Consider the following 26,860-nt stretch of genomic DNA (forward strand, 5'->3'; position numbering starts at 1 on the left):
TTTACATGATTACATCTTGGGCCATGCTTGTCATAGAACTTTAAAATACAAGTGCTGCTTATTTTTCTGCTCTAGACAGGGAGTTTGCTGTCAGCCAGAAATTAAACAGTCGTAGCTATATATAGCTCTGTTGCAGGCATTGCCACATTGTTCTGCAGCAGGATATTAGGACATAACGAGCTGCATCATGTGTGTGGTTTGTAATTGAACCTGAGACATGCAGTTGGGGCTGATCACTTCATTGATAGTCTGAAAAGTGGCGGCTTGCAGTTTTGATTGTTTGATTTTTGGTCTATTGTATATAACAACTGTAGGAGATCATAAGGAGAGGCCTTCGTCCTGCAGTGGACATAAATATAGGCTGCTGCTGCTGCTGCTGATGATGATATAACTAAAGGCATGGAATCAGTAAGGGGGAAGATGTAAAGGTGAAAATGTAATGTGTTATTTCTTCTTAGAGCCAATCATTAAGCCTGTCCTCTCACCATAATAATTAACAGGCTCTTCAAAGTATACCAAGAGGGCTTTCATTTCTCTTTTGTATATACATAGTATAGGACATGGCAATGCTTTGTTGTTTGTGCGAGTATGTGAATGGGATCTGTCAGAGAAATCTTCTATGCAGCAGAGATGTGTTATCCTGCAGTGGCAATATTATCTTTACCTCAAGTACTGTGTTGACAGCCACAGATACACTTATAGTAGACTTGACTACCATGGCATGGTAACTTTCTTTGCATGTTTGCAATGAGCTGTTTCGATTATTGGTGGCCTGCAGAAATATCATTGATGGAGTGAAATGAGAAACTGAATTGTTGTGGATTGAGTTGTCACTAAAATTTCGTGTGTTTGCAGCTTTGAATTTTTCAGAAACATCTGTTTGTGGGAACTGATTTCTATAAATTTCTTTTTTGTTTTTGTACTATAGTATCTTATCAGTTGTAGGAAACAGAACTGGAGCAAAAGTGTCAGTAGTAGGCAATCCTTGTGACACACCTCTTTAAGGAATCCCTTAAAAGGGGAATTGACCACCATTTGATGTTTCAGCTGTCAGCAAACTGTGGGAACACCTGCGTCTGATGGAATGGCTAGACCCAGAGCTGGTGGCAGCAGTCATGTCACTGGTCAGTAGTAGCGATGAAGGCCTCTCAGATGTGCTGGATAGGATGCAGTGCGCATGGAACTTTCATATTCAAGGCCTCTTCAAGAGCCTACTTCACCTCACTGAGCCAACTGCTTTCTTTGTATGCCTTGGTGAGCCCCTGCTTTGAATAACTTGTTGCCTTGCTCTGGTTGTGTCTGTGTGCTTTGTGGTAACGTTGTGTTTACTTTACAGAATGCTTGTTATTTTCTTTTAAGTTCATTTCACGCTAAATGAGCCAGTGTTCTTTTTTACCATCATTGATATACAGTCAAATCTCAATGATGGGATCACGTTTGAATCCAATTTTGGTGTGATAGGAATTCTGAAAAAGCCCCGGCTAGAATGCATTGAGTGCAATGCAGTTTGTTTCGGGATGACTTGAACGCTTTCTCTCGCTGCGTCGGATGATACATATTTTTGCACTGCCATCCCTCACAGACGGAAGTATGGCCACAGCATGGCAGTTGTAAAGTCAGCTTATGAAATATTAGTCTCATAATACTGGCAGAGACCTGTGCACTTGGAAGAGTGCTCACTAAGGCACACATTGAGCTCTGGCAGCATAGGCGAAGGAGCAAGTGTGAAGTTTTACTCATTCTAGAAATGTCTCCTTGACGACATTGAGAAAAGAATAGTCCACAAAGCCACCAGTGGCTTCTTCAATCGATAGTAGTCTCCTTAAACAAGAGTGCCTTACCTCCACTTTGGTACTGCGGCTATCGTTTGTCATGGATCATACGAATGTCTGATTATACGAATACATATTTTAATAGGCCCCAAGAAATTAGTATCATCAAGATTATACTTTAATTGAAAAATTTACACAACTTGAAGTTCTAAACTCATTGTCCTCAAATTAAGAGGTATGAGCAAAGTTCCTTGATGATTTGTCTCATGGTCGAAGAAAGGATTCAAACACATTTTTTAGGCACATAGTGCCAGGAATTTCTTGATGGAAATGTAGTAACGGTGTTATACTAATAGCACTGGTTGGTTCATTGGCACGTATTCTGTATTGCATTACAGAATACTACATCTGTTGGTAATAAAACATGATTGCACCATTTCTTTTTTGCTGCATCGTGGATGGTGCTAGCTATGTTACCTACATTCCAGTTTGGCATGCCTGGGCTGTAGAGCACTGGTGTGATTGCTCAACACAGCTTGCCTCGCTTTGGAGACAACCCGATGCTGTCTCCTAGATTAAAAAAAAAAATTCACATTTAAAAGATAGTTTTGTAACTTTGTACATGCATAAGAGAGACATAGGACTGTCCAAGTATCTATCACATATATTTAAGCCTACCACCAAAGTAACATTTTTTTTTATTCACAAATTCTCCAGTTTGCTTACAGAAAACCAGAAGGGTCAGGGATTAAAGGCGCTAGCAGGCACACATCCAACTGTACACATCCAACTTTACTGTACACATCCAACTGCACACATCCAACTGCACACATCCAACTGCACACATCCAACTGGAGAGAATGGAGAAAGTACTGGTAAGTCAGTGGCACTGAAAGGGTTAAGGATCCCTTTCTGCATAGAAGGCACAGGTCGCAAAAAAATATCAGATATTGACGTTTTCTGAAAAAAATTACTTTAGTTCTGGCTTCTGTGGTTCCGTTTCCAAAGACTTGCAAAAGTTTTGATTCCGACTAATGAAAGCTTTTGTTGCATTATCCAAATAAAAAAACCAACCAATTTAGTTGCTCTGTTTAACCGGCAGTTTTGTTTAAGAGATTTCCATTAATACTGAGATTATACTGTATTTAAAAAATTGACTATATTTACAGTCACACCACGTCATTGGCTTGCCATGCACAAAATCAGAATCTGGGTCATACAACATACAGTACTTTTAAAAAATTATGTTGCTTAGTGCCTTCTAGCTCAATTAGACTAGAACAATAAATTCTCACCAAAAAAGCAAGACAATTTTTGGCAACAAGAACAGATGGGAAGAATGAGTTTTTAACTTCAACAGACACAACTACTATAAACTACTTTCAACTATTATCTGTGATGGTCGAAAAAACACTGGTTCATTTGGTGTGGAACGACACTAGTGGCTATGTAGTACTTGCTTGCTGGGCATGTTGTATTGTTTGGATCCATTGTTTACTAGATATATTATGTGCATACAATCATCCAACCATTTTGGGATTTTTTAATTGGTTCTTAATTTTCTCTTTGTTTATTAACACAATGTATCCACATGGGGGGGGGGGTCTCACCTGAAGTTCTTTTTCTTCTTCCTATGGATTTCCTGTTATATTCATTCTGTAGATATCACCATTCCTAATTCAGAATTAAAGCAACATAGACTTGAAGGCGAGAACTGTTTGGCCCAACTAAAAAGAATTGCGAAGAGTTGCTAGAAACACAATGTTTTGAGGTTCTCTGGTGGTCTTTGTGAAGAGTACCCCTAGTATGAATGACCACAGAGGCTTTTATTTGCTGTTTTTCTTTTATGCTCCAGATGTATCACTGAAAAGAAGCATTGCTTCTTTGAATGACAGTTCACTCGATAATCGGGAGTCAGCTAACGTCATCAGTGAAATCTGCACGAGGATAAATGCTGTGCAGGATCTGACAGCAGTGGCATTTGAAAGTAGCACAGTGCCAGAAAAAGTTCAGGCTGCCTTGAAGAACCTAAAAATTGGTAGGTATTTTAGGTCTTATACATTTTCTTTTCTTTTTTGTCAGATGTAGTGCATCATCCTCCACATCCTTCTTGGTTGCTCTCATTATACATTTATTGTAGCTTTTAAGAGAGCACAAGTGTTTCAGCACTGAGTACATGGTACCCTGTACGCTGCAGGTAAGCATTTTATGGAATGTAACAATGGATGTCACAACAGTGCTTTAAGTACATGGGGGTGCCCTTGTACGTAAACCTGCTGCACCATTGATAAAACTAAAAGCACTTGCAGCATATAGTTAAGGCCAAGTCAAGAAAAATTATTAAGCCATTGAAAAGTAAAGCTCGCTCGTATTCTAGCACTATGGTAGAACTGCATAATGCTACTAGTTGCCTTTGATATTGCCATTTTGTGAAAACAAGAAGTCTTGTGCTGTCCTGAACAGGACGAGAACAAGAGCGGTACGTGAGGCTCTCTGCATATGCTCACAATAATTGGATATGTGCTTATGTGCTAGCTGCATACACATGACTTTCCATTCTTGTTGCATTTTGTGCATGTGCTCTGCGTAAAACGTAGTGTTTGTTTGCATGATTGCATGTGCAGTACTAAAACTTTCTGTTGACGTTTATGCATTGAATGATAGATATGTAATTGCTTATCATGCCAGCAATATAGATTTCACAAATATGAGCCAACTATTTTTGTTGTTAGTACTACAGGGGAATCTTGATGATACGAATCTCACGGGGTCACGAAAAATATTCCTATTAGCCGAAATTCGTATCATCGAAACACAATTAAAACTAGCGAAATTAAAGAGTCAGAGGTGAACTCACTCAGGCACACGTACGTAAAAAGCATTTACAGTATAGGCCACTTATAACGTAACCATTTATAGTGCAGAACTGGCCACAACGCGGCCTTTTCCGACTCCATGTATACACATACCGCTTACAGTGCAGCCGCGTGAGACAAAATACCAATTATAATGCGTCTTCCGCGGGAAAATCTCGCCGACAAAGGCTGTAGCGAGCACGCTTCTCAACGAGGTGCGCCCACCGATGGAAGAGGAGATCAACGAGGGTGATGCGGAGGAGGAGCATGAGATGTGCAGCATGAGTCCAAGGGCGATAAAATCGTCGCCGTGCGCCGTATGTGTGAGTGAAAGCGTGTGGAGGACGCGCGCCTTCACGGAGAGCGAACGCACAGCGGAGATCAAACGCCGCTTCCGTCGCTCGAGAGGCCGTGGGGGTATGGGAAGGAGGGGGGGGGGGGGGGGGGGGCGACGCTGTGCTGTGGCACTAAATGCGTATCTTGCAACCGGGCGCAAGGGTAACTGGCGACGCAATCTCCCATTCGAAAGGAGCAAAGCGGGAAGGCAGCGCGGGAGGGAGAAAGTGGGGGGGGGGGGGGGCTCCTACTCTGCCAACAAATGCGTTCTTGTACTTTGCGCCTGTGCCGGCTGTCGGTGTTGTCGTGCACACCGTATCTTGAAAGCGATCTCCACACGGCTCTGACCTTTGTATGCGCTGTGCTTACGCTGCTCAGTTTCCGTTCAAGCGATAGACCGCACGAACCTTCGCTTGCTGCGGCGGCCGCGCGTGGGGAAGCGCGGCCACCGCAGCGAGCAAAGAGACAAAAAGAAAAGCACAAAAGCAAGAAAAGCGCCACCGCGTCAAACTCTTCGCGCCCAGTCGCGGCTTCCGCGCTGTCCGGCGACGCGTCCGCGCCTCCGCACCAAAAGAGAAAGGGGAAACGCGAGTGACTGCGCGCTGTTCTCTTTTGCGGCCGTCGGTGGGGTCAACCGACGCGGGTCGAAAATCGATTCGTAACAACCGTTCTCTAGCACGTTGCAAAGTAATGGGGCTCGGCCGGGACCTCAGAAAAATTCGTATCATCCGGATATTCGTATTAGCCGTGATCGTATCATCGAGATTCCACTGTATACTGCTGTAGCAATCCAGCGCCGTCATCTAGCACAGCCGAAGTGGCCTCTCAAGCACTAGAGTAATTTGGCCACATGATCAAGTGAGCTTGTCACAGCCACTGTTGGTGTTATTCGAGAGATCTGTAGCAGTTAACTTCTTGTCATAATACTACATCCTAGACACATCCCCTTACTCCTGGAACCTCCAATACATTTTTCTCTTGGTTAAGAAATACTGTGCCAAGCATGATAATGAACTTGAATGAAATTGATCATAGAAATTTCTGGAACACAAAGTAATAAAGCTATTACATCTTAACTACCCTATTTACTAGAAAATAGGTCAAACACAAATATAAGTCAACCCCTATAGTATGTTGAACTCGCCGAGAAATAAAATAAATATAATTTGAATATAGGTCGTCCCATATCTTTTTCGAAAAACAAGACTTTCAATGTGACACAACTTTATTTACTGTAAGCTCAACTACTAAATCTCGCCAGTCGATGCTGCAAGCTGCATCCTTGTCGGAACTGCCAGAGAAGTCATCCTCATGGGATGCTCCGCAGGCATCTTCGGCACCTTAATCGACGCTGTTCTCTGTGTCATCGGTGTATTAGATGTGCAGAATTTCTTAAAACTAGTCTGGATTATCTCCAGAGTGGCTTTATGGCTGGTGCAATGGTTGAGGTCCCTTAGCTCAGTACTTTTGCTAGCTTTGTTCACGAATATAGTACGTTGAGATTCTTTGATCAAACATATAGGTCGACAGCTAATTTTGGGTAATATTTTTGAAAATAGAAAGGTCGACCTATATTCGGATAACTATGGTAGTTATAAGCTTTGAGACTGATGTTTTGCTTCACTCCACTACCATGTACAGGTGTTCACCATCTACAGGTAAACTGCAATATACCAAAGTCGGTAAAATCGGCAGTTTGCTTTGTTATGTTGAAATTTCGAAATGTCACTGATGTATTTTTCTTACATGGAAGGGGCTGCAAAGTTTTCGAAATTATCGGGCAGTCGGGAAAAGAGCAAACTTGAACGAGAAAAAAAAAATTATTTTGTTGAATTTTAAAGTCCGTGACAAAAGATACGGTTTCGTGCCATTTTGGCGATAGTATATTGAAATTGGTGGTACGAAGCGAAGCCAGCCCCACTTTCGTGTCCACTCCGCCCCCATGGCTGTGATAGTGTCGCCCGCAATGGGACGATGCTATCATGAAAAGAGCAAGCAGCAGGGAATGAATGTTTCGTCTGCCTCTCGCTTCAACACTTCTCCGAAACTCAAGGTTATGCAACCTCCAGCAATAAACGCGCAGGAAGACAGTGCACAATGCTATGCCATCTCAACCTGCCCAGTCTTTGCACATGAAGCAGATTACCTCTAAAGCAGGGTGCGTGGGCTGTGCATGCACTCAGCCATGCTGACAGCCATGTGCAGCCACGGCCACGCTAGAAAAGGAGACGCAGGTGAATCCCCCCCCCCCACTGTCAACACACTCAACCCACCCCCATTAAATTCTGTACTCAAAATATACCCACAGTGCATGCTTGGCTGACATCTTTTTTGTTGCTTAGTTTTTTTTGCAAGGAGGAAAATTCAGTGAAGTGTTTTGCTGTCTGCATTCCTTATTTCTTTTTCTTTCTTTATCAAGATGTATACATTGTTGTTTCCCCCCTACAATAATGCCCTGTGGGTGCTGTAGTTACTCAAATGAACACTATAAGCCCTTGCGCGCGCTGGATCGCGTTACCGTGAGCTTTCTCTCCTACCCCCTTTCCCCTTTGCTCATGTGGTAAAACGGCGCCCATCAAGCCACCATTCTTTTCGGCTCACTCTCGCAAGCTTTCATTCGCATCTAAAGCATGGGTGGTAGGGCCATTGTCAGGCAGTCTCTTCTGCCTTTAGCCGTACCTTCCCCTGACCTGTATTGTGTCGGAAACAATAAAATGAAATGAAATACAGCGTGGGTGTGATAGGATCTTATCGCACTTGGACTTTATGTGGAACATGACGCTGTTCTACTTCGGCAGTCACTCTCGTTCGCACTGCACGCCGTTTTAGAGGTGCGTTTGCAAGCCACCGCATGTAATTCAACCATTTAACCATCTGCATCCGTGGTAGTTTCCATTTATTGTCTCGGTATTTCTTTGCGGCTGCAGTGAAATTTCATGATATTGAAATCGTGCATAGACACACTTCGTTATATTGAAGTTTGTGATGTCAAGGTTGAACTGTATAAAACTGTGATATTTAGTTGGCTTGTTTATTAGTACCAGCATTTCTTACATAACCTTGCTTCAAGTGGTTTTCAGTATCAAGCTGAAATGCGGATTTCTTTGCTTTAGCTCGAAGATCACTGCAGCGAGCACCGCCTGAGAATAGACTCAAAGGGGCCAAGATTGTTCGTGGGTGCGTGAAGGCTATACATGAAGAAATTGATAGGCACTTGGATGTTGTTTCCCAGACACCATCACATATTCCGAGTAAGTGTGTCATGGGAGTGTCTCGTTTATTGAACAGTTCTTTTGTTGGATGGCATACTGAACAATCTTTTGAAAATTGTCATAGGTCACTTGTTGACTGGGCTTACCACACCGATGATTAGCAGATGTCCTCCAGCAGTCGAGAAGTCACTAGACCTCGAAATAACAGGTAAATAAATCTTAAACAACTATGCATTATCTCATGAAGCTGGCTTCTAAAAGGAAATTGGTAAAATTGCACAAGCTGCAAAAAGGCTTGACATGGTATTATTTTTCTGGACTTGTTATTGTGTAGGGTTGATTGGAGTTTTTAACTCAACTTAAAGTTCATTGTAAGCAATTTCAGAAATATATAACAATGACAGTTCCTTGAAAACTGCAGTGTAGTTGGCTGGCATATATGACTTCTGCATTTTTAGGGATAGTTGGGGATAGTCTGTAAAAATGTGCAATAAAGAAATGAAGTTGTATTCTTTACTTTTTTGCTTGGGGGCGCATCACAGCCTCATTTGCTTTTGTGCCATAAAATTCTATATAACTATTTAATAACTAACTAACGAACTAACTAGCTCGCTAACTTTTTTTTCTTGCAGCACTTTTGGATGCAATGGAGTCGCAAGCAAGTGAGAGTGCGAAGTCACCTGCCACAGAAGCTTTGTAGGACTCTGATTCTGTTGCATTTTTAGTTTATGCCATTGCAGGAAGCAAATAACTGGGAATATAATGCATCTCAAAATTTAAAGACTTCCTCACTATTAAAGCTAACTACAGTTGTCGGTGCTTTCAGTTGTGATACATCAGCACATTCTTATTTTGTGAGGAAAGGAATTAACATCATGTGCTAGTGTGGCCAGGCAAATCTCCCTAGATAAAGTCTTCACTGGGTAGTCACTGTATTTGCACAACCTCAAATGTAATGCAAGAGGGAAGGGGGTACTTTTTACAACCCAATTGGTGTCAAGGTTGGAGTGTACATATACCGAATATAGCATAAATAAGAGTGACGTGTAGACATGACTCTTCTGCATAAAATGCTGGCTCGTTCGTGCTTAAATTTCGCTCAGAGGTGCTATCTTGTAATGCATACAGTTTAATGCGATCGTGAAGTACATTACTTGCCTCTTTTATCCAGCATGAATCAGAAGCACCGGCTGTCTGTGATGATGCCAGACAAAAAGAAATGTTAATTTCACTGCAATGAAATGGCAGAGTCATCTCTCACAGTTGGGGCAAAGCACAGTGCATGCTGCATGTCGCTGTTAGAGTGGGGAGATGGCTCTACCGTGCCATTTTACCAGAGATGAGGCCACGAGAGTCCACATTGCGTATTGAAGCATGGGATCACTTTGCATCGGTGCTTTTTTTTTTTTTACCCTTTTCTGTGCTCCTGTGTCCCCTTCTGCACATATGCATCTGCTTTCTCCCTATGTCACTGGGAAGTTGGCTTTTATGCGAAGTTCAATCAAATTTCAGCTTGCTGAAACGAAAAATGTGTTATGTACAGAGCTTCCTTATGTAAAATAAAGTGTGTTCTGAAGTTGCAAGTATGGCAACAAGAAATTACTCACTGGCCATTTGTGACTTGAACACTCTATGTGCTTTGGTAACTGAATGATTTTGTCTGATTGGTGAGCGTTAAGATAAACTCAAGTATTTGGGTAATCTCTAAAGGATTGATTATAAATAGCAGCTTAGAGTATCACTCCTTAAAACCATGTATCAGCTTCCATTGCTCCTGGTGTGTATGTATGGGCGTGAAAAATTGGGGTAAATGGTTGTGGGAGCCTTGAAAGGCATGCACATTGTTTTGATAAGCAAGTTTGTTTTGTTTGTGCAGCATTGGATCTAATAATGGCCTTCTTTTTTTCCTTCTGTGCAGTCCTCTAAAGGGTAGCACTGGCACTACGTTTTCTGCTGAAGAATCCGGGCACACCATGTTATTGTAAGCTCATGCTGTTTTTTTTTGCTCTGTGGAAAATGTTCTTGAGCTCTCGGTACCTGCTTTCATTCAATCTCGACATTTTCTGCTTAAATATCTTAGCTCTTCAAGCCTTATCTGTAATCTATTAAAGACTGAAAATTTTTAGGTACATTGCTGCAATATTGGTTAGAAAATTTTTGTTTTATATATCTTTTTGAAGGCTAGTTTCAGAAGCTTTAAGTGTGTCATGCATTTAAAAAGCTGAAAATGTCTTTGAGTGTTTTATATATTCCTGTCTTGTAAACTGCTAGAACCCATAATTACAGTGCAGTAATGGGAAATGGTTTGGCAATATGGTGTGTGCGTGTGTGTGTGCATGCATAAGCGCATGTGCACGTGGGGTGCATGCATGCATGTGTGTGTAATTATGTATGTACTATATCAGTTGTAGTGTAAGTAAAGGCATATAAATATATAGGTAATGGAAAGACTGCTGCAGGGGGCATAATAACTGGAAAATATGCAAATAATAAATAAATATTGTGTGATAAGTGACACAAATACTGTTCAAAAGCAAAATAATACAGATGCTGTATTACTATACTTATCGTTGTGATATGACATGCTGTAGTGCCTGTGCGATAAATTGTCATTATGTACTGTCATGAGCAAAAGTAATGGCTGCAATTTAAGTGCGTGCTGAATTTTGCCACCGAGCACCTCGGCATTTTGGATTCACCTGATGTGAAGACCCACACGGTGCACATGCCCATCCTATATTACTTGCCAGCATGACCATTCGCTTGATCCTATGCTTTACCTGCCACTATCTAAGTTCTGCGCAAGCCGCCACTACCTGTTAAATGTGTTAGACATAGGTTTTTGTGGTGGGAGATATCAGTGCCAGCCTAAGTGCCGAGGTTCTAGGCGGTGCGATGCTGCAATTGGCACGCATTCATGAGGCTTCATTACTTTTTCTCACAACAGTAGATCTGCTCTTTACATGTGATGGGTGAGAATTGTAAAGTTTAATGTCAGTGTAAGTAAGTAGCAATCCATAGTTAGTTCTGATTTGCAGTGATTGAGGCCAAGCTGGTGACAACTAAGTGAAAAAAGTAACAAGTTCACATCCCAGTTTTATTGCAGGGGTGCGTGAAATCCTATTAGCAGTTTCAGTGTTATTACACTTATTTGACGTGTGATTGTGGACCTAACCCATAGAATGGTGAGCAATTTATCTGCACATTAAACAGAATCATACCTCCTCAAAAAAAGACTTGTGTGTGTAGCCATTGTGATATGGGCGTGTATAGTGTAGTATGTGAAGTGAGACTGCAAGCTGTGATCACAAAATATAATGTGTGGCACTGTATGAAGAAATTATATTACTAGGCAGTATTTTCATTGAAAATATACAATGTAGTTTTGTAGAATATGAGTGTGTTCTTATAATTTTCGCATTGATGTGCTATAGCTCTATAGTATCCTTCGATGCTTTATAGACTGCTTCTGAATTTTATACTGTGTAAAAATGTTCATACCATCAGCACATAATGTGCAGTCCTGATTTAAGTATCATAATATGTAAATCATCACTGACCATCAGAATAAAAAAGCCCAGCATAGATCCTTGAGAAATGCAAATGGCAGATTATCTCAAATTCATTATGATTAGCTACAATGTATTGCTGACGACCTGTTATGTAACTCTCTTTAGTATAACGGGGGTGCCTATGATACCATGGCAGAGCAACTTGTTATGCAGTAATGAGTTTTCTAATAAGTCGAAGACTTTGGTGCAGTCATTAAATATGCTCATTGTTGAGAATTTTGCTTTGTTGCAGTGAATTTTTCTGTGGAATTTTCTGTGGCGAAAAATAAGACACTTCCTTTTTATGTGATCACTTTGGCAGCTGTAGAGAAAATTATACAGTTAATTTTTTATTTAACGAAGCTGATGGAACCAAACCAACAATATTTAGTCAAATTGAGCACTTTGTTAAATGGAAAACACTTAAAACACTCACGCTAATAACATTAACTTTATTTAAGAGGGAAAACATTTTTTTTTTGCATGTGCACACACTGTAGACAGCGTGCCCGTTGAGTGCATCTTACATTTCTTTATTTAAGTGGCTACCCTTAACAGGTCAATGGCACCTGCCAGCTGACTTGAAACCTGGCATGCTTATATTTATCTAATATTTATCCATATTTTTCACCAAATGTTTGTTAAATTGGTTGAGCCGTTGAGTTCAATTCGTTGCTTCAATGTTTCAGTGCATTAGGATGTATGAAAATGCATTTGGGAATTGAAAGCAGTTTCTTAAATAGAAAAATCAAGGTATGACTGCATAAAAAAAAATTGCATTCAGGCATGGTAAAAACAGGTTTTCAAATGCCTTAAATAATGGAGGTTATAGTGCATGCAATTGAAAATATTTTACGTTTTATTCTTTATTATTATCCGCATTATTGTGGCAATTTTAAGAACTCTAGGACATTACTATTTTCATGCTAATGTTAATTATTTGTCATAGTGGTTCCTTAGTGGATAAAATTTATGATTAAGAGCTATGCCATGCATCCACTCTCCGTGCTTGTTTAGCATAGTTGTTGAACTTGTCAAGGCCTTCTTGCACTGGATAAGAGCTGCAGCAATGCCCAGATGTAAAATAGCTATAGCTGAATTGCTTGCAGAGCAGTAATGTTCCCTGTTAAGAGGAGATATATATGTACACGCAGAATAAATGCATTTTGTTGGCAGTCAGTGCTCGTCCTGTGTCATCTTTCTTGTCTGAGTTTTATTTCGTGCTGTTTGATAGCTATGAATCAGTACCAACTCGCTCACGTTTGTACCTTTTTGAAGGAGAGATAGTTTCGTGTCCTTACAGATGAGCACAAGTAGTTCAATGACCACTGAGAATCCATTTGTGACATGAGTATTAATAAGTATTGTACGGGCTTTAGTTAATCTCATGCCCAACTGAGGATGTGTTTTGTAATGAGAGTATATTTGAGGTGACCTTGTTTTTAATAAACGGGCTGTAATAGAATGGTGGTAGTGGGAATCTCAAAATATCTTGGAAGCGCAGGCTGTCCTGTTGAGGTGGGAAATGCCCAATTACTGGTACAGGACAGCTGAAGTGTGTCGAACTTGTTAGATATTATAGACTGTTCTTTGTTGTAATAATAGTGCCATAACAAATCACCAATACTTTATTCTGTACCAAACTTGTGTTTAGAGGTGGGCACTTTTTTTTTTCTTTTTGCAGGCATAAGCACACAGTGCGGCCACGAGTACCGAGAGCCCATGCGAGCATCAGTCACCAGTCAAACACATTCACAAAAACTGGCTGGCGTGAGGCACTCAGTCGCTCCCTCTGGTACTCTGATGTAAGCTTACCTCGACACCTATAAGCTCCTTTGTCACACTGAGTTTACGCTCTTTTTTCCATGTCAGTTTCTCTTGACCTGTTTCAGAGGAGCCTGTGTGTTGGGAATACAAGTTGCAAGAATTGGCTCCAGAACAACAGCACAATATATGCACTCATTCATGAAGCACAGCTGCTTGTCAAGGCCATCTTGGATGCTCAGGAAGAGGTTGGTACCTGCTGTTAACATTTTTACACTCATTCCACAATTTCCAGGTAAACTTGGTGAGGAACATCATAGGTTAGCACTCACTTGGTCACACAAGATTGCTACGATGCTCCTATGCAACTGAAGGCCAACCTTACTTGTTTCTTTTTCTTTACTGCTTCTCTCATGCCAGAATGTTGCACTTGGGATGTCATTGTGCGAAATTTAATCTATTGCAATATTTTTGCAGGCTTGGAGCCCCCTCTTTCTTATCACAGCCAAATATGTCAAAATTGCCAGCTGAATTTTTTTTTTAATGTTGCATTATTTATCTTTTTTTTTAATGTCCTGTATGTATAGCTAGCCTTTACTAGTTATTGCCAGCTCCTGTGATCTCACAGGGAGCTGGTGCACTAAGTCTAAGTTACTGTCGCTTCTCATGCTTCACTTTTACACCATTTACAGCATTACCAAACTTCTGCTTGTGGTAAGGGTGACAGGTATTTTTTTTATTTCAGAAATGTGATTCACCAAACATTTTTTATAGACTTGGTAACCCATGTCAAACTGATTTCTGTTATACAAGAGGTTGTTCTCAGCCAGTTTGCATTAGATCATGAACAGAAGCCTAAATTGTGCAAAAAAAAATTATGCAGTTCTTTTTCTTTTCACTTGGAACACTGTGGTAAACAGGAATTTGCTGAATAATAATGAGCTTGTTTCCATGTGCTCTTTTTTTTTGTTGACTGCCTACTTTGCCAGTGACTGGCATATCTGATACACTGTATGAAAAAAAATGCCAAGTTAAGCCCTAGTAACTCCACGACAAGGGGACAGTGTAGTTTTAGGTAGCTGATGGTTCATTCAACAAAAACTTGCCAAAACCGTGGCAGCTATAGCTTACTTCACAATATAACCTAGCAATATAGATATGCATAGAAGCCCTGGGTCATGTTACCATACTTTTCTTGGACTTCAAACAAGTGTTGAAACCATGGTTTGTTGTAGGTGTGCTGTCCTGACTCGCTCTCACGACTGGCTGATCTTAGCCACAAGTTGGCATCTGAAGTGGCCAGTGTGTGTTCCCATATAAAGGCTACCATGAACAGAACCAGGTGCGTAAACATGTTTCTTAGATTTCTTGCAAAGTATAATTATTTTAGATAAAAAAAATTGCTGCATGGCTTGTGCCAGGAAGGACACAGAGCTTGCTAAAAAAGGAAGAGGACACTGTGCAGCAATGCAGTTTATAAAAAGCTGTCTGTAAAATAAAATCAGCCTAAGCAAAGTTGGAAAATAAGTTGCCTTTCACTAGTAATTGATTTGAAAAACTGCTGTTTCTTGGAAGTGTATGTCTGCTTTGTTTTAGTGAGCTTTCACATTTGTGAACTGCCGTTTACTGCATCTGGGTGTACTGCTATGCAATTTTGTTGTCTGCACTGTTTTATTTTATTTTTGTGCAGTTTGCCCTAAAATTTATTTTCCATAGAAATATCAAGCTCCACACTTTGGTTTGTACATGTGTTTTGAGAGTTTCAATTACTGCTCAGGCTGTATGCCTATCCCTTAGTGACTAAGCCACAGTGTGATATTGGCTATTTCCTCTTTCAGGTTGCTTGTAGATGTGGAGAAAGCACAGAGTGACATTGAGTTCATTGCTCGTCAGATGCAGCTGTTTTTGGATCTTGGAAAGGATAAACCTGTGGTGAGTGCTGAAGTAAAATTATGTAATACAGTTGAGCCCATTTACATAGAGCCAAAATATTTCAAATTATCGACTACACCAAAAAGTTCAAATGTCTATTTCTGCTTCCTTCCTTTCTTCCACTGGCACATTCAGTATACTGAACAATGCATGACATACTGTAACCAGTCAGGTGCCCTTTCTCTCAGCCTATACTTCATTGCAGTAGCAATGCCCTGCATGGCTTCAACCAATTTTGTGTGCAGAGGATTCTTCCAAAGGTTCTCGCCACACTACAGCATATATGATAACTAGCCTTGTTGTTTATTTTCAGTTTGAAAGGAGCAGTATATACTATACAGTCAAACCTCATCAGAACGAAACATGCCATAACGAACAGATGAATATATCAAACTAATCGTAATTCCCTTTGAAATTTCACGTAAACACATACATTTAAATAAAATCTTGTAATGCAGCGAAGATTTCTTATAAATTTCTTGTACCTTGCTGTTAGCACTGTCAGGGGAATGGTGAGGAGCCCTCTCCTCATGATTTCTCGAAGTCCCTCCAAAAATGTCAGAGCACTGATGAACTTCTCAAAACCCTTGAGTGCTGTGACATTTTGACCATGTGTCAGAGTTGTTCCTCATATTTAAACAGTCTTTGAGCACAATGTTTAGTCTTCATAGATATGCTGTGTAATTGTAGTTTTTGCCATCAGCTGCTTGCAAGTGTGCAACACATGACAAGCAAATTTAGATGTCATAATGTTGAAGAGCCACATGATCTCAAATTTTATGTCTAAAAAAAAAAAAGTCTTGGTGGCCCATTTGCCACAGGAAAAAGTATGCCAGCTGTTCAAGATGTAGATCTAGCTTAGTACGGCCGCTATTTTGGAATGCTGCAGGGACATCAAAGAGAAAAATGATTTTAGCTGTGTTAGTAAATCACCCTTCCTTAATACCAAAAATGAAGGATGAGTGCCAACGCTGCCTTGAAATTCCTACACCAGCATGCCATGACGTCATGGATTTTGATGCCGTCTGCTCTGGTCTTGTCTCTCTCTTTGTCTCTCTCTCTCTCTCGGGCCTAGTCAAATTTTTAGCGGTAAAAATGGACTCCATTGTATTCGCAAAGAGCCAAAGACTGAACTTGGGAAGTTTCAATTACGTACTTTTACTGAACCACAATAACCGAAATGCTAAAAAATACTTTGAAATTCGGGTCGTCGCACTGACGTACCGGCTCTGGTGTTTCAGTGTGGAATCAATAAATGAAACTTTACCATCATTTCCTCTTTAATAATTAACCTACAGTAAAAGCTCGATGATACGATCATGGCTAATACGAATTTCCGGATGATACGAATTTTTCTGTGGTCCCGGCCGAGCCCCATTACTTGGCAACGTGCTAGAGAACGGTTGTTACGAATCGATTTTCAGCCTGCGTCGGTTGATACGAATAAACGCCGCCCCACCGACGGCCGCGAAAGAGAACAGCGCGCAGTCACGCGCTTTCTCTCCTTCTCTTTTGGTGCGGAGGCGGACAGCGCGGAATCCGCGACTGGGCGCGAAGAGTTTGAAGCGGTGGCGCTTCAAGAAATAAATGCTTTTTACGTACATGTGCCTGAGTGAGTTCACCTCTGACTCTTTAATTTAGCTACAGTCGAATCTCGTTAATTCGAACACGCTTATTTCGAACATACCGCGCACCGACAATGCTCTTAGCAGCGCGCCAAATTACGCGGCGGCGCCTCCGACCGGCATTGCTCCGACACCGCCGTAGAGCAAAAGCTCAGGAGAGACCCCTCAATGCCGCGCGCGAAGGAACGGGGAAAAAAAAAAGAACCAGCGGCGGAAATTTCCCCCTCTTTCAAATTGCAAGGTCGCCGTTTCTGCATCGTGCCGGAACAAGCGTGTACGTGCCCACTAGAGTGTTCTAGACAACCGTATTCTAGCACACACTAGTGCCGACGTCTCAGCCACGCGGATAAAATGGCAGTGAACCCTTCTCCTCTATTTTCTAGTCACATGTTGACCTTGCACGCTGCGGCAGCAGCGCAGAGGGAAGCAGCGGCGGAGGCACAGTCGGGCCAACGAAACTGCCACGCCCACAAACGCCCGCTTCCCGATAACGGCAGAAAACGAAACTTTAGGGGGCGGCTAAAATAAGCTGGCGCCAGCACGGCGGCGGGCGCGCACGGAGATGTAGAGAGATTATTGTTGGAAAGGGTGAAAGATTGGGTTAAAGTGCAGCGCGATAACTGTCTCTCAATAGAGGACACCTCAACCGCGCTGCACAGGGGGATGGGGAGTGAAAGGAAAGAGAAGGGAAAGAGGTCGCAGGCGCAGGAGCGGAAGCAGCAGCAGCATCATCTAAGGCGCCGCAGGCGCGTGGGGTTCACGTCGCATACTGTCGGAAATGAGAACAGGTCGTAAGGAAAAAAAAAAGAAAATAAAAAAAAAATAAAAAAAGTAACAACAACAACAACAATAAAAACAATAACAACAAACAAACAAACAGAGGAAGGGCGTAGCCGCCGAGAGACACCCGCCAGACCCCAACGCCAACACAGCACCCCGGGCGGCCCCGAAAGAGCCGCCGGGAGCCCACACGGGAGCCCACACGGGAGGCCAACAGGCGGTCGACCAAACCCACGTCGTCGGCAAAGTTCAGCAGTGCGCGGAAGAGTTTGCCGTGGCTCGATGTGTGCGCACGGAGTCGAAGGTGAGAGAGCTACGAGGGAGTTGAGAGGGAGGGCGAGGGGAGCCACCGAAGCGGCGGAGTTGACGCGGCCAAATCCGCTTCCCAGCCGCCCTCCTCCCTCACCTTCGACGGTCTCCGCGCGCACCCGTGTGCCCGCGCCGCCCGCTCGCTCCCTGAAGCTTCGTTTTCTGTCGTTATCGGGAAGCGACCGTTAGCAGGCGTGAGCAGTTTGTGGCCCGCGCTTGCTATGCGCTTGCGCGCCGCGATATTTCACGACTCGCACCGTTCGTGCTATGGTGCACGAATACTTCAAAAATGGTGCTTTTAATTCAAACAAATTTTCGGGCCCCTTCGAGTTCGAATTATCGAGATTCGACAGTAGTTTTAATTGTGTTTCGATGATACCAATTTCGGCTAATACGAATATTTTTCGTGACCCCGTGAGATTCGTATCATCGAGCTTTTACTGTATTATGAGAACTCAACGAAAGTGGAGTTCTTCAAGAATACTTTATTAATCTAAATTGATTCAGTGTTTCTCTTTAGCGCACCTTTATTACCTTTAATAGCACCACCTGATAATGATGTTAAAAGGCTGATCTGATGTTTGTGATTAGTCTAGGTTGATGTCTATAGCTAGCTAGCTTAGCACCATGGGGATTTTGTGCAAGTGTCCTGTGCTTGGCCTCTGAACCCTTGCTGTCATCTCCATCAGCATCTGAATCTGAGCCAATTGGTGCATTTCCATGAAAAAGCTGTCAACAAAATTCTAAACTCAGGACAAAACGATAAGACAAAGTCATATGTATTATGCTTACATTTTGTCTTCTGTTCTTCGATCCTGCTGACAATTTTTTCATGGTTATCTCCAATGTTCTTAGACTACATTAGGTTGAAATTGGTCTGAGAACATTGGTAATCTCTGGCTGTTGAGTTTCTCCATCATTTCAAGGTTATTTTAATGTTATGTTTACAGAAATGTAGGAGTTTCTTTACATTTTAGCTAATTTTGTGTTTGCTCGAAACTATTCTTGTGGTATTTAGGAATAATTGCCCAACGACATGGAGAGTGATTGTCTCCATCTTTATTATTATTTTTTTTTCTAGTAGCAACAAACCTTCATTGCATTGCCTGGTGTCATGTGGTCCAATGTTTGTTTAGTCTGTTTGGCAGGTTAACCAAATCGCACCTGATAAACGACCACCATTTGGTTAAGCTGTATGATCTTGGGTACCACTAAACAACCTAAACTGATGCCAAACTGTGCAACATGCATTGACATTCTAAAATATACCCTATGTAATTGGAGCTAAAGGTATGTTTTCAACTAAAGTGGAATTGTGCATTTCAGGCCAACATGACTGTTGCACCATTTGCCCAGAATTTCCTGCTTTTGGCATCTGAAATATTGAAGGCACTTCCTATTCTATGTGGTCATGTAAGTGCAAGTATACTTCACACTTTCCTGGGGAAGAATTATGATTTATCTGGTTAAACCACAGGCATCTCTCGTAAGCTCCTCGTTCTTTAACTGGTGAGAGGGGGAATTTTGTTTCACTTACTGTGGACAATGCATGTCCATAGATTTCCAGCTTCATTCTGAGCTCAGTGTACATAGGCAAGGTTTTGTTGTTGCTTGCTTACTAGGGATGTCTGGTCAGTTAAATAATGTTCAGTTAGTGAACAAATCAGTGCAACACAGGTAGTGTGAAAACATTTCTGGGTGTTGCTGAGGCAAAATATTTTGCACCAAGGAATAACAGCCATGCGTTTGTTCATGCATATGGCTTGTGCAAATCATGTCACCTATTTACACATTATGCAACAGAATCGGATGTTTATTTAAGCTTTGTGTATGCTTCTAAATGTACCATAGGCCACAGCACCACATATAGTACTTTCGGCCAGCGTCCCATAGAAAGTGTGCATGGTTCATTCTTGTAGTTTTGAAACAGAACTACATACCACATGCACCTCATTCAGCCACCTCATACCACAGTTAGAGTACACTTTGTGTTAAATGCTTGTCTCACTTTGCGGCCCTTCTGTTATTAGTATGCCAGGCGTGTGCTAGCCTTGTTTTTGATCTTGTGTCTTACACTTAGCCCGTTATTTGTTGCCTGACATTCGTGGGATTCCATGAAAGAGAATTGAATAGTCAAAAACATTGAATATTTGGATGAATAATGAGTAATGGAAAGGGGTTTGCATAAACTGGAGCTTCACTTGCCACATTTGGTCATTGCAGCATATTTTATAGAATCTGCTTTTTATCACAAACAGGTCTGCTTGCATTCTTAATTTGGAACATACTTTTCAGTCACGCGACGGCACTGCAGTTGACTCACCTGTCAAGGTCACCTTGCTACAAATTCATGAAAAGGTGTCCACAGATGCTGCAAGTAATGCAAGCAGCACTTCTGCATGAATTTTGTGAATATGTTGAATGTTAAATAATGCCTGTTGTTTAAAAGTGATTTGTACTGCTGAGAGCACAAACTGCTTCTAAGTTATGAACATGATCCCATCATGCTGCTTGTATTCATTGTTTGTGCCTTAATATATAGTGCCTTAAATGTGCGTAGCATGGAAGCATTCCTTACTGCTATACAGAAGCCACTAGATGTGTCTTCTTTTACCTGTATTTTGCAGAAACCCCCTAGTTTATGTAGAGGTGGCGTCATGGCCACAGTTGTTAGCCAGAAACAATGGCTTGAGTTGGGGCAATCTGCGACATATTTAATTCAGCAGCTTCTTTGCTTTTTACTTGTACAATTTGTGGTAATGTTACAGTGCTCTGGATTCTACATAGGCTTAATTTTCTTTGATTTATGCACTCTGGGTTGCCTATAAATTGCTGTGATTGCTGACCTATATGTATACTAATTCTTTTGAATGAATTGTTCCTTTAAATGACACTCTGTTGCTCTAGCTTTACATATGTTAGAGAAAGAACATCATTATCTTAAACTTTTCTTTTAATGTTGTAGCTGCAGAAGCTAGGGACCATAACTGTGCAAGGGACATTGAAGGCAAATATTTAGTTGAGCTGAAGTGATAGGCTAGTGCTCAAATGTGCCTAAAGCATCATGTTTTATTGAGGACATAGTTTTTGTATGCGAGATAATGACGTAAATATAGGGCAGGATTAGTGATATCACTGGGAAAATATCGTCTCAGAGCACATTACATGTGATGTTCTTATAACTGGCAAGTTGTAGTCAGTCACTGATAATAACAAAGCTAGCTATGTTAAATAATGAGAAAACATTGGCTTGTTCTTTACTCACACTAAAGCAGGAACAGATAAAGAAAAGGCTGGCACAAAAGGCATACGTGAAATACCAATCACAGTGCATTTCAGTATGAAAGAAAGCGAAGAACTCACTGATGCTATATCTTCACACCGCTTCTGTTTGTGCCATTTACGGAAGTATGGCGCTGTTTCTGTGCAGGCCTCTGACTTAATGCAGGCAGTAGATCCTGTTGGAGCATGACTCTGAGATTTCTAGTGCAGCTTAGGATACCCGCGTTTAAGTCGCCTCATTTGTTGCTGGCAATTTGAATTTTGGATAAATTGTATGGCCTTCTTCAGTTGTGATTTTCTCTGCTACTATATCATCTGTTGACATGAAGCAGTCATTGTAAAATTTCTAGAAGAGTAATGAGGCAGTCTGGATTAATTTAATGTTGGCCTTTAGTGTCCTTCTAAGGGATGGCAATATCACACTGGGGCAGTGTCTGTGTTGTATGGTGTGACTCAATTGTGGCCCATTGCTGAAATGTTTGAAATGTTGAAATGTTTAAGCTAGATTGTGATTCATATGTTGTGAGAGCTATGCGGTCATGAAAAGTGACTTGCTTAACATTCTGGTGGGCAGTTTGAAAACAAGTGTCATTGTAGTTATCTTTATACAGTTAGAATAGCAGGCGATGGATGGGTTTATGTATACACATGATCATAACCAAATTGCTTTCAGCTACTTTACTAGTTGCTAGCCTTCAGTTCCAGAAGGTCAGTTTGTGCCATGGGGATATTTGTTGCATAGTAATTTGAAACAGTGCAGACATGTGATAATAAGGTGCAATGCATGTTCACTACACTTTTACAGCTTTTGTTGGCACTTGGTCCTCACAATGTCACTTCTACATTCACTGCTGTTCTTAATTTCCATGTTCTTTATGCTCGTTTAATAATTTCTCTCTGGGGTATTGAAGAAAAGTGAGTGGCTGTGCATGGTAGTGGCTTTAAAGGAACGCTAAAGAGCAAGTCTGATGAAGTATTTTTCAATAGTGAATCTATTTTATTTGGTGAAAGAATGTTGGTTATTACATACCTGCCAACTTTTACAATTTCATTGTAAAAGGCTATATTTTTAGACCTTGTTCACGATTGTCGTATTCAAACCAATAATTTTATGATTTTATGCATCTAGTTAAAGCAAAACTGATTTCAGAAGAATACAAATACGGTTGCTGAGCGATTTTTTAGAACCTGATTTTTCTAACCTTTTGATTATTCGGACCCTCCCACAGCAGCAACATGAAGTTATAGAACCTTGGTTCCAATTGGTCCAGTTGGTTTCAATTGAAAATTGAATTGAATTGAAAGCTTGGTCCAGTTGGTTCCAATTGAAAATTGCTGTGGGTCTGATTGGTGTTACAACAGTCACAATTGTGCCTCCTACTTATGTACTCATATTCATGTTGGTAAATTGAGTTGGAGTGTATAAATACTAAGTGATCTTAATGGGACCTTAAATTCCACTTGGTCTTAATGGGGCTGTGGATGTAACAGTTGGTCTCAATTGAAAATTGCATGGATGGGTGATGTGAAACTACAAAATAGCTAATAAAAATAATAGCACAATTGAAATTCAGCTCCTCGGATAAGAGGTATTAGTTCTGTAGTTTGGTATGGCAAATGGAGCAAAGCATTTAGCATTTCTTTGAGTCACTAGATCTGCCTTAAAGCTTTGCCTATTTGTTTTGAAAGACTGGCACCACTCGGTGACCCGTGATTTGCTATTATGTATGGCACTCAAGTTTGATTACATTTAACGAAATGTTGAGCCTTTTTGAATTAGTGAATTAGAATTGTTGTTAAGTGTTCAAGCACGAGTAAGCTTCTCAATTTGAGTGCCAAGCTTTTGTTTTCTGCAATGCTGTAGAATCCAAAAGCTTGGCAGAAAAAAAAAAAAATTTTTTTAGTCCAATTGGTTAGTCTCAATAAGATATAATGGGGCTGACTGGTCCCAATTGTGTTTGAAAAATCAATTCGTCCAATCGAAAATTGCAATGTCTTTTTATTATTTTTATTTATTTATCTTCGTGTGTGTGTGCATGCTTGAATGCGTGACTGGGTCGCTTGCCGCATGACAACTGATGAAAGCAGTTCATGGGATGCTGCTATTAGCATGGTGCCATGTGACAAATTAGTTGTTGCCCAACAATGGGAATTCGATTATTGGTTAGTGGCTTGGGGGAGAGAGCACTTTAATGGCATTGAAAAGACTGCACATCAATGCTCTGTTGTTTTTGTGCACTTACGATGCCCAGGATATGAAAAGAGTCATTCGTACATACTTTCCTTCAGGACAGCTTCTCTTATCCTACATTTCTTACTCTCGAAATAAAAACTGCCTCATCAAACTGCAGCTCCAACTGATAGTCTGTGACACAATTTAGTGAAGAAGTGCACCCTCATGTGTCGCACCACATTCAGTTGCCTTAGGTATGATAAGTACAGGCTGTGTCAGAGGTACTACAGATGCAGTTGTATCGTTCACCAAATTGCAAGCTTCAGCTGAGCTGCACAGTGGAACTCCTGTGGCACTGCCGGGGATCGCCTCTCCCTTGGGAGCACAGTGGGAGTCAGTTAAAACGTGCATTACCCGCTGCTGTCACATCTCAGATTGATTGATCAGTCACTCAATCAGTCAATCAATAAATCAGTCAATCATCTCCATTGCCCAGAATTGAAAATTAGACAAATGTGTGTACAGCTTCCCACATTTTTAGCTATATTGTGCGAGAACACTATAATATGGTTGTAAGTCGTCCTGAAGGGAACATCGCATTAGACGACTCTTGCACACGAGAGTGCTTAGTGCACTTGAGAGTACTTCTGCCGGTCTTGCTGATGATCGCCGCTTAAAGGCGCTAAAATGACGTGTGATGGATGCTCGCACGATATAGCTAAAAATGCGGGAGGCTGTACATAGGCAGGATCAATGCTGTGCGACAGAATTGCATAAAAGTTCCAAACTTTAGCAAATTCTTGACCTTGTTTAATGTTACTGCAGAGGTCAGCAGGAAGTGAGAACTACATTTCAGCGCAGGTTACTGCAAAGCCAGCTCTAATGTTTTAGGCTTGCGCGGGCCTCAGAAAAAAAGATACCATTGCATACATGTTGTATATACTCACTGTTGTATGCTGACTGTTGCTGTGTGGTGTCATGTTGACTTGGTTCATGTCTCTTGGTTTGCAATGCTATGACATTGAGGCTTTCCAGTCAGCCATGCAGATGTCAGCTTGTTTCTTTACTGAGAGCAAAAAAGGACGCTAAGGTTGGCATGTGGCTACATATTGTAGTAAACTTATAATCCATTGAGTGTGACCGTACAATGCATGTTGTGATTCCATATGTGCCTTGTGCATTTTTAAAGTGCTGTGCATACTCGGCAAGGTGGCTATGGCATTGTGCTGCTGAGCACGAGGTCGCGGGTTCGATTCCCAGCCTCTGTAGCCACGTTCTGATAGGGGAGGAGTGCAAAAATGCTTGTGTACTGTGCTTTGGATGCATGTTGTAAGAATCCCAGGTGGTCAAAATTAAGCTAGATCCCTCCACTACAGCATTCCTCATAGCCCACTGTGCAGCTTCAGAACATAAACCCCACAGTTTAATTTCATTTTTAAAGTGGTGTGTATATGTATGTCTCTTGCAGCTGTAAGTACTATTATCTGATTTGCGAGCTAAAAGGATATACTCGTCAAAATAATTGCTTAGAGTGTTAGCTGCACCTGAGTTTATAGTGACCACGTTGTGTCACTTCCTTGAATGTGGAGCACTACTCTCTCTCACTTCCCACGCCCACTAAGGTGTCGTATTTGCTGCTAAGAGGCGGTGCTGCATGCAATATCTGGGAACGATTTGAACCCAAGAATGTGTTTCTTGTGCATGCTTAGCGTGCTTGAACCAGAATGGTAGAGCGAAAGACATTTAATATGTGGCTGTATAGTGTGTATATGTTTGCTTTTGTTTGTATACCCTCTGCTTGTACCTGTACATTCACTGCTTATTAACATTCTGCTTGTGGAGTGCAGATACATCTGAGGAAAAAGAATGGGCCTCACCTGCATCACTCAAGTCCATCCCTATTGCTTGTAATGGTGAATGCCAAAAGAACGATGCCACAGTGCAGGTGATAAGAGTTGTGTTGTGATTATGGAGTCGCCAAATCACTTGCATATTATTCCTTTTTCCTTCAGTCGAGCTTTGTTATAACAAAAATCGTACCAGACAAAAAATTTTTTATTGTATCGAGTATTCGTTATAAGCGTATATTCCTTACATGTTTATATATTGGCAAGAAACATTTTAGATTTACTTTGTGATATCCAATAATTTATTATATTTGTATTTGCTATATTTAGGTTCAACTGGTATTTTATATCATTTATTACTGCTAACATTGATATGGTTCCTTTAATTTCCGTCCATTAAATATATATGTTTTGATACTTTACTTTCTGTCCAGTGCCTTAACTCAGTGGTCTTTCTGCCTAGCCGGTTGTGTAAAGGAATAAGAATAAACCAGTATTTCTTACTTAAGTGTCCACATTTCTTGGTGGGCGGAGCCTGGGATCTCTTCTGGCACTTCCTTACAGTCATGACTGGACTGTCCATGAAAGGTGTCCACGATGTGAATCTTGATGTTTTTAAAAAAGGGCAGTTTTATAAAAAGTCAATTTATAGTCTTGTGAATTGGTCTTTAAATTGAATGACCTATTGGGCAAACTAAACTACACTTTCATGGTCACCATCTTGAAGCAATTTCAGTACACATTGAAGCGCATAATTTATGGAGGCACGAGAGTTGTGATGGCAACGGCACACTGATGTAATTAGCGCTTGCGAATGCTGCTTGATGAATCATTGTCTCCACACGTCAGGTGTAAAGTTTCTCACTTTACAGCTGCATTAAGCTACAGCCTTCTACGTTTTGCACCTGCTTTGTCTGGGGTTTGGCTTCTGACGTTCCTAAACCAGCTTGAGGAATTACATGCGATTTGAAGAAAGACTGAGTGTGACGCATCCTGATAATGCACAGATTTTTCTGGCACATCAAGCTGGCTTCTTTTTCTGGATTGCGTGAGATGGACGGACTGTCGCCCTTGAGGAGGCCTACATCCCACATGCTTCCAGGAATCTTGCTGTGGCCAGACATACTAACATAGATAAGATATGGAATGCCAATCTTCATTGGCTTAAGCATATTTGTGAACTTTAGCAAATTTTTCATAAATTTACAAATTTTGGCCCTTTTATGACTTAACGAATGTTACGCCAAGTTATACGAAAAATAAATTATCTCACGAAAATGTTTTAAAGGTGTTGAAAGAAGGGGTTGCACCAGAATGCAAAAAAGAGAAATGCATGCAAAAAAAATTCTGGTGGTACTTGCGCAGCCTTCTTGTGGCAGCGTGAGACACCATATACCAGAAGGCTACTTGGTTCGAGCAAGC

The 26,860-nt window shown here is 41.2% G+C and overlaps 1 protein-coding gene across 2 annotated transcripts in view; it reads left to right on the forward strand.

Moving 5' to 3' along the window:
• Positions 1–25,941, forward strand: part of LOC119458919 (uncharacterized) — a 49,371-nt gene extending 23,430 nt beyond the window's left edge. Inside the window, exons 11-23 of one of the 2 annotated variants that reach the window (XR_007466443.1) lie at positions 1,048–1,254; positions 3,628–3,810; positions 8,077–8,214; positions 8,300–8,383; positions 8,808–8,871; positions 10,094–10,156; positions 13,411–13,531; positions 13,619–13,738; positions 14,726–14,832; positions 15,329–15,422; positions 19,463–19,549; positions 20,432–22,673; positions 22,724–25,941. Coding sequence is in view for 1 of the 2 variants with exons in the window: in XM_037720777.2 (XP_037576705.1) it covers positions 1,048–1,254; positions 3,628–3,810; positions 8,077–8,214; positions 8,300–8,383; positions 8,808–8,871; positions 10,094–10,156; positions 13,411–13,531; positions 13,619–13,738; positions 14,726–14,832; positions 15,329–15,422; positions 19,463–19,549; positions 20,432–20,539 (1,376 nt within the window). In the remaining variant the exon portion in view is untranslated. Of the gene's footprint in view, positions 1–1,047; positions 1,255–3,627; positions 3,811–8,076; positions 8,215–8,299; positions 8,384–8,807; positions 8,872–10,093; positions 10,157–13,410; positions 13,532–13,618; positions 13,739–14,725; positions 14,833–15,328; positions 15,423–19,462; positions 19,550–20,431 lie in introns of both variants that reach the window. The other variant, XM_037720777.2, reaches the window with a different exon arrangement.
• The last annotated feature ends 919 nt before the right edge of the window (positions 25,942–26,860 follow it).

The sequence above is a fragment of the Dermacentor silvarum genome, chromosome 1, assembly GCF_013339745.2.
Source record: "Dermacentor silvarum isolate Dsil-2018 chromosome 1, BIME_Dsil_1.4, whole genome shotgun sequence".
Lineage (NCBI taxonomy): Eukaryota > Metazoa > Arthropoda > Arachnida > Ixodida > Ixodidae > Dermacentor > Dermacentor silvarum.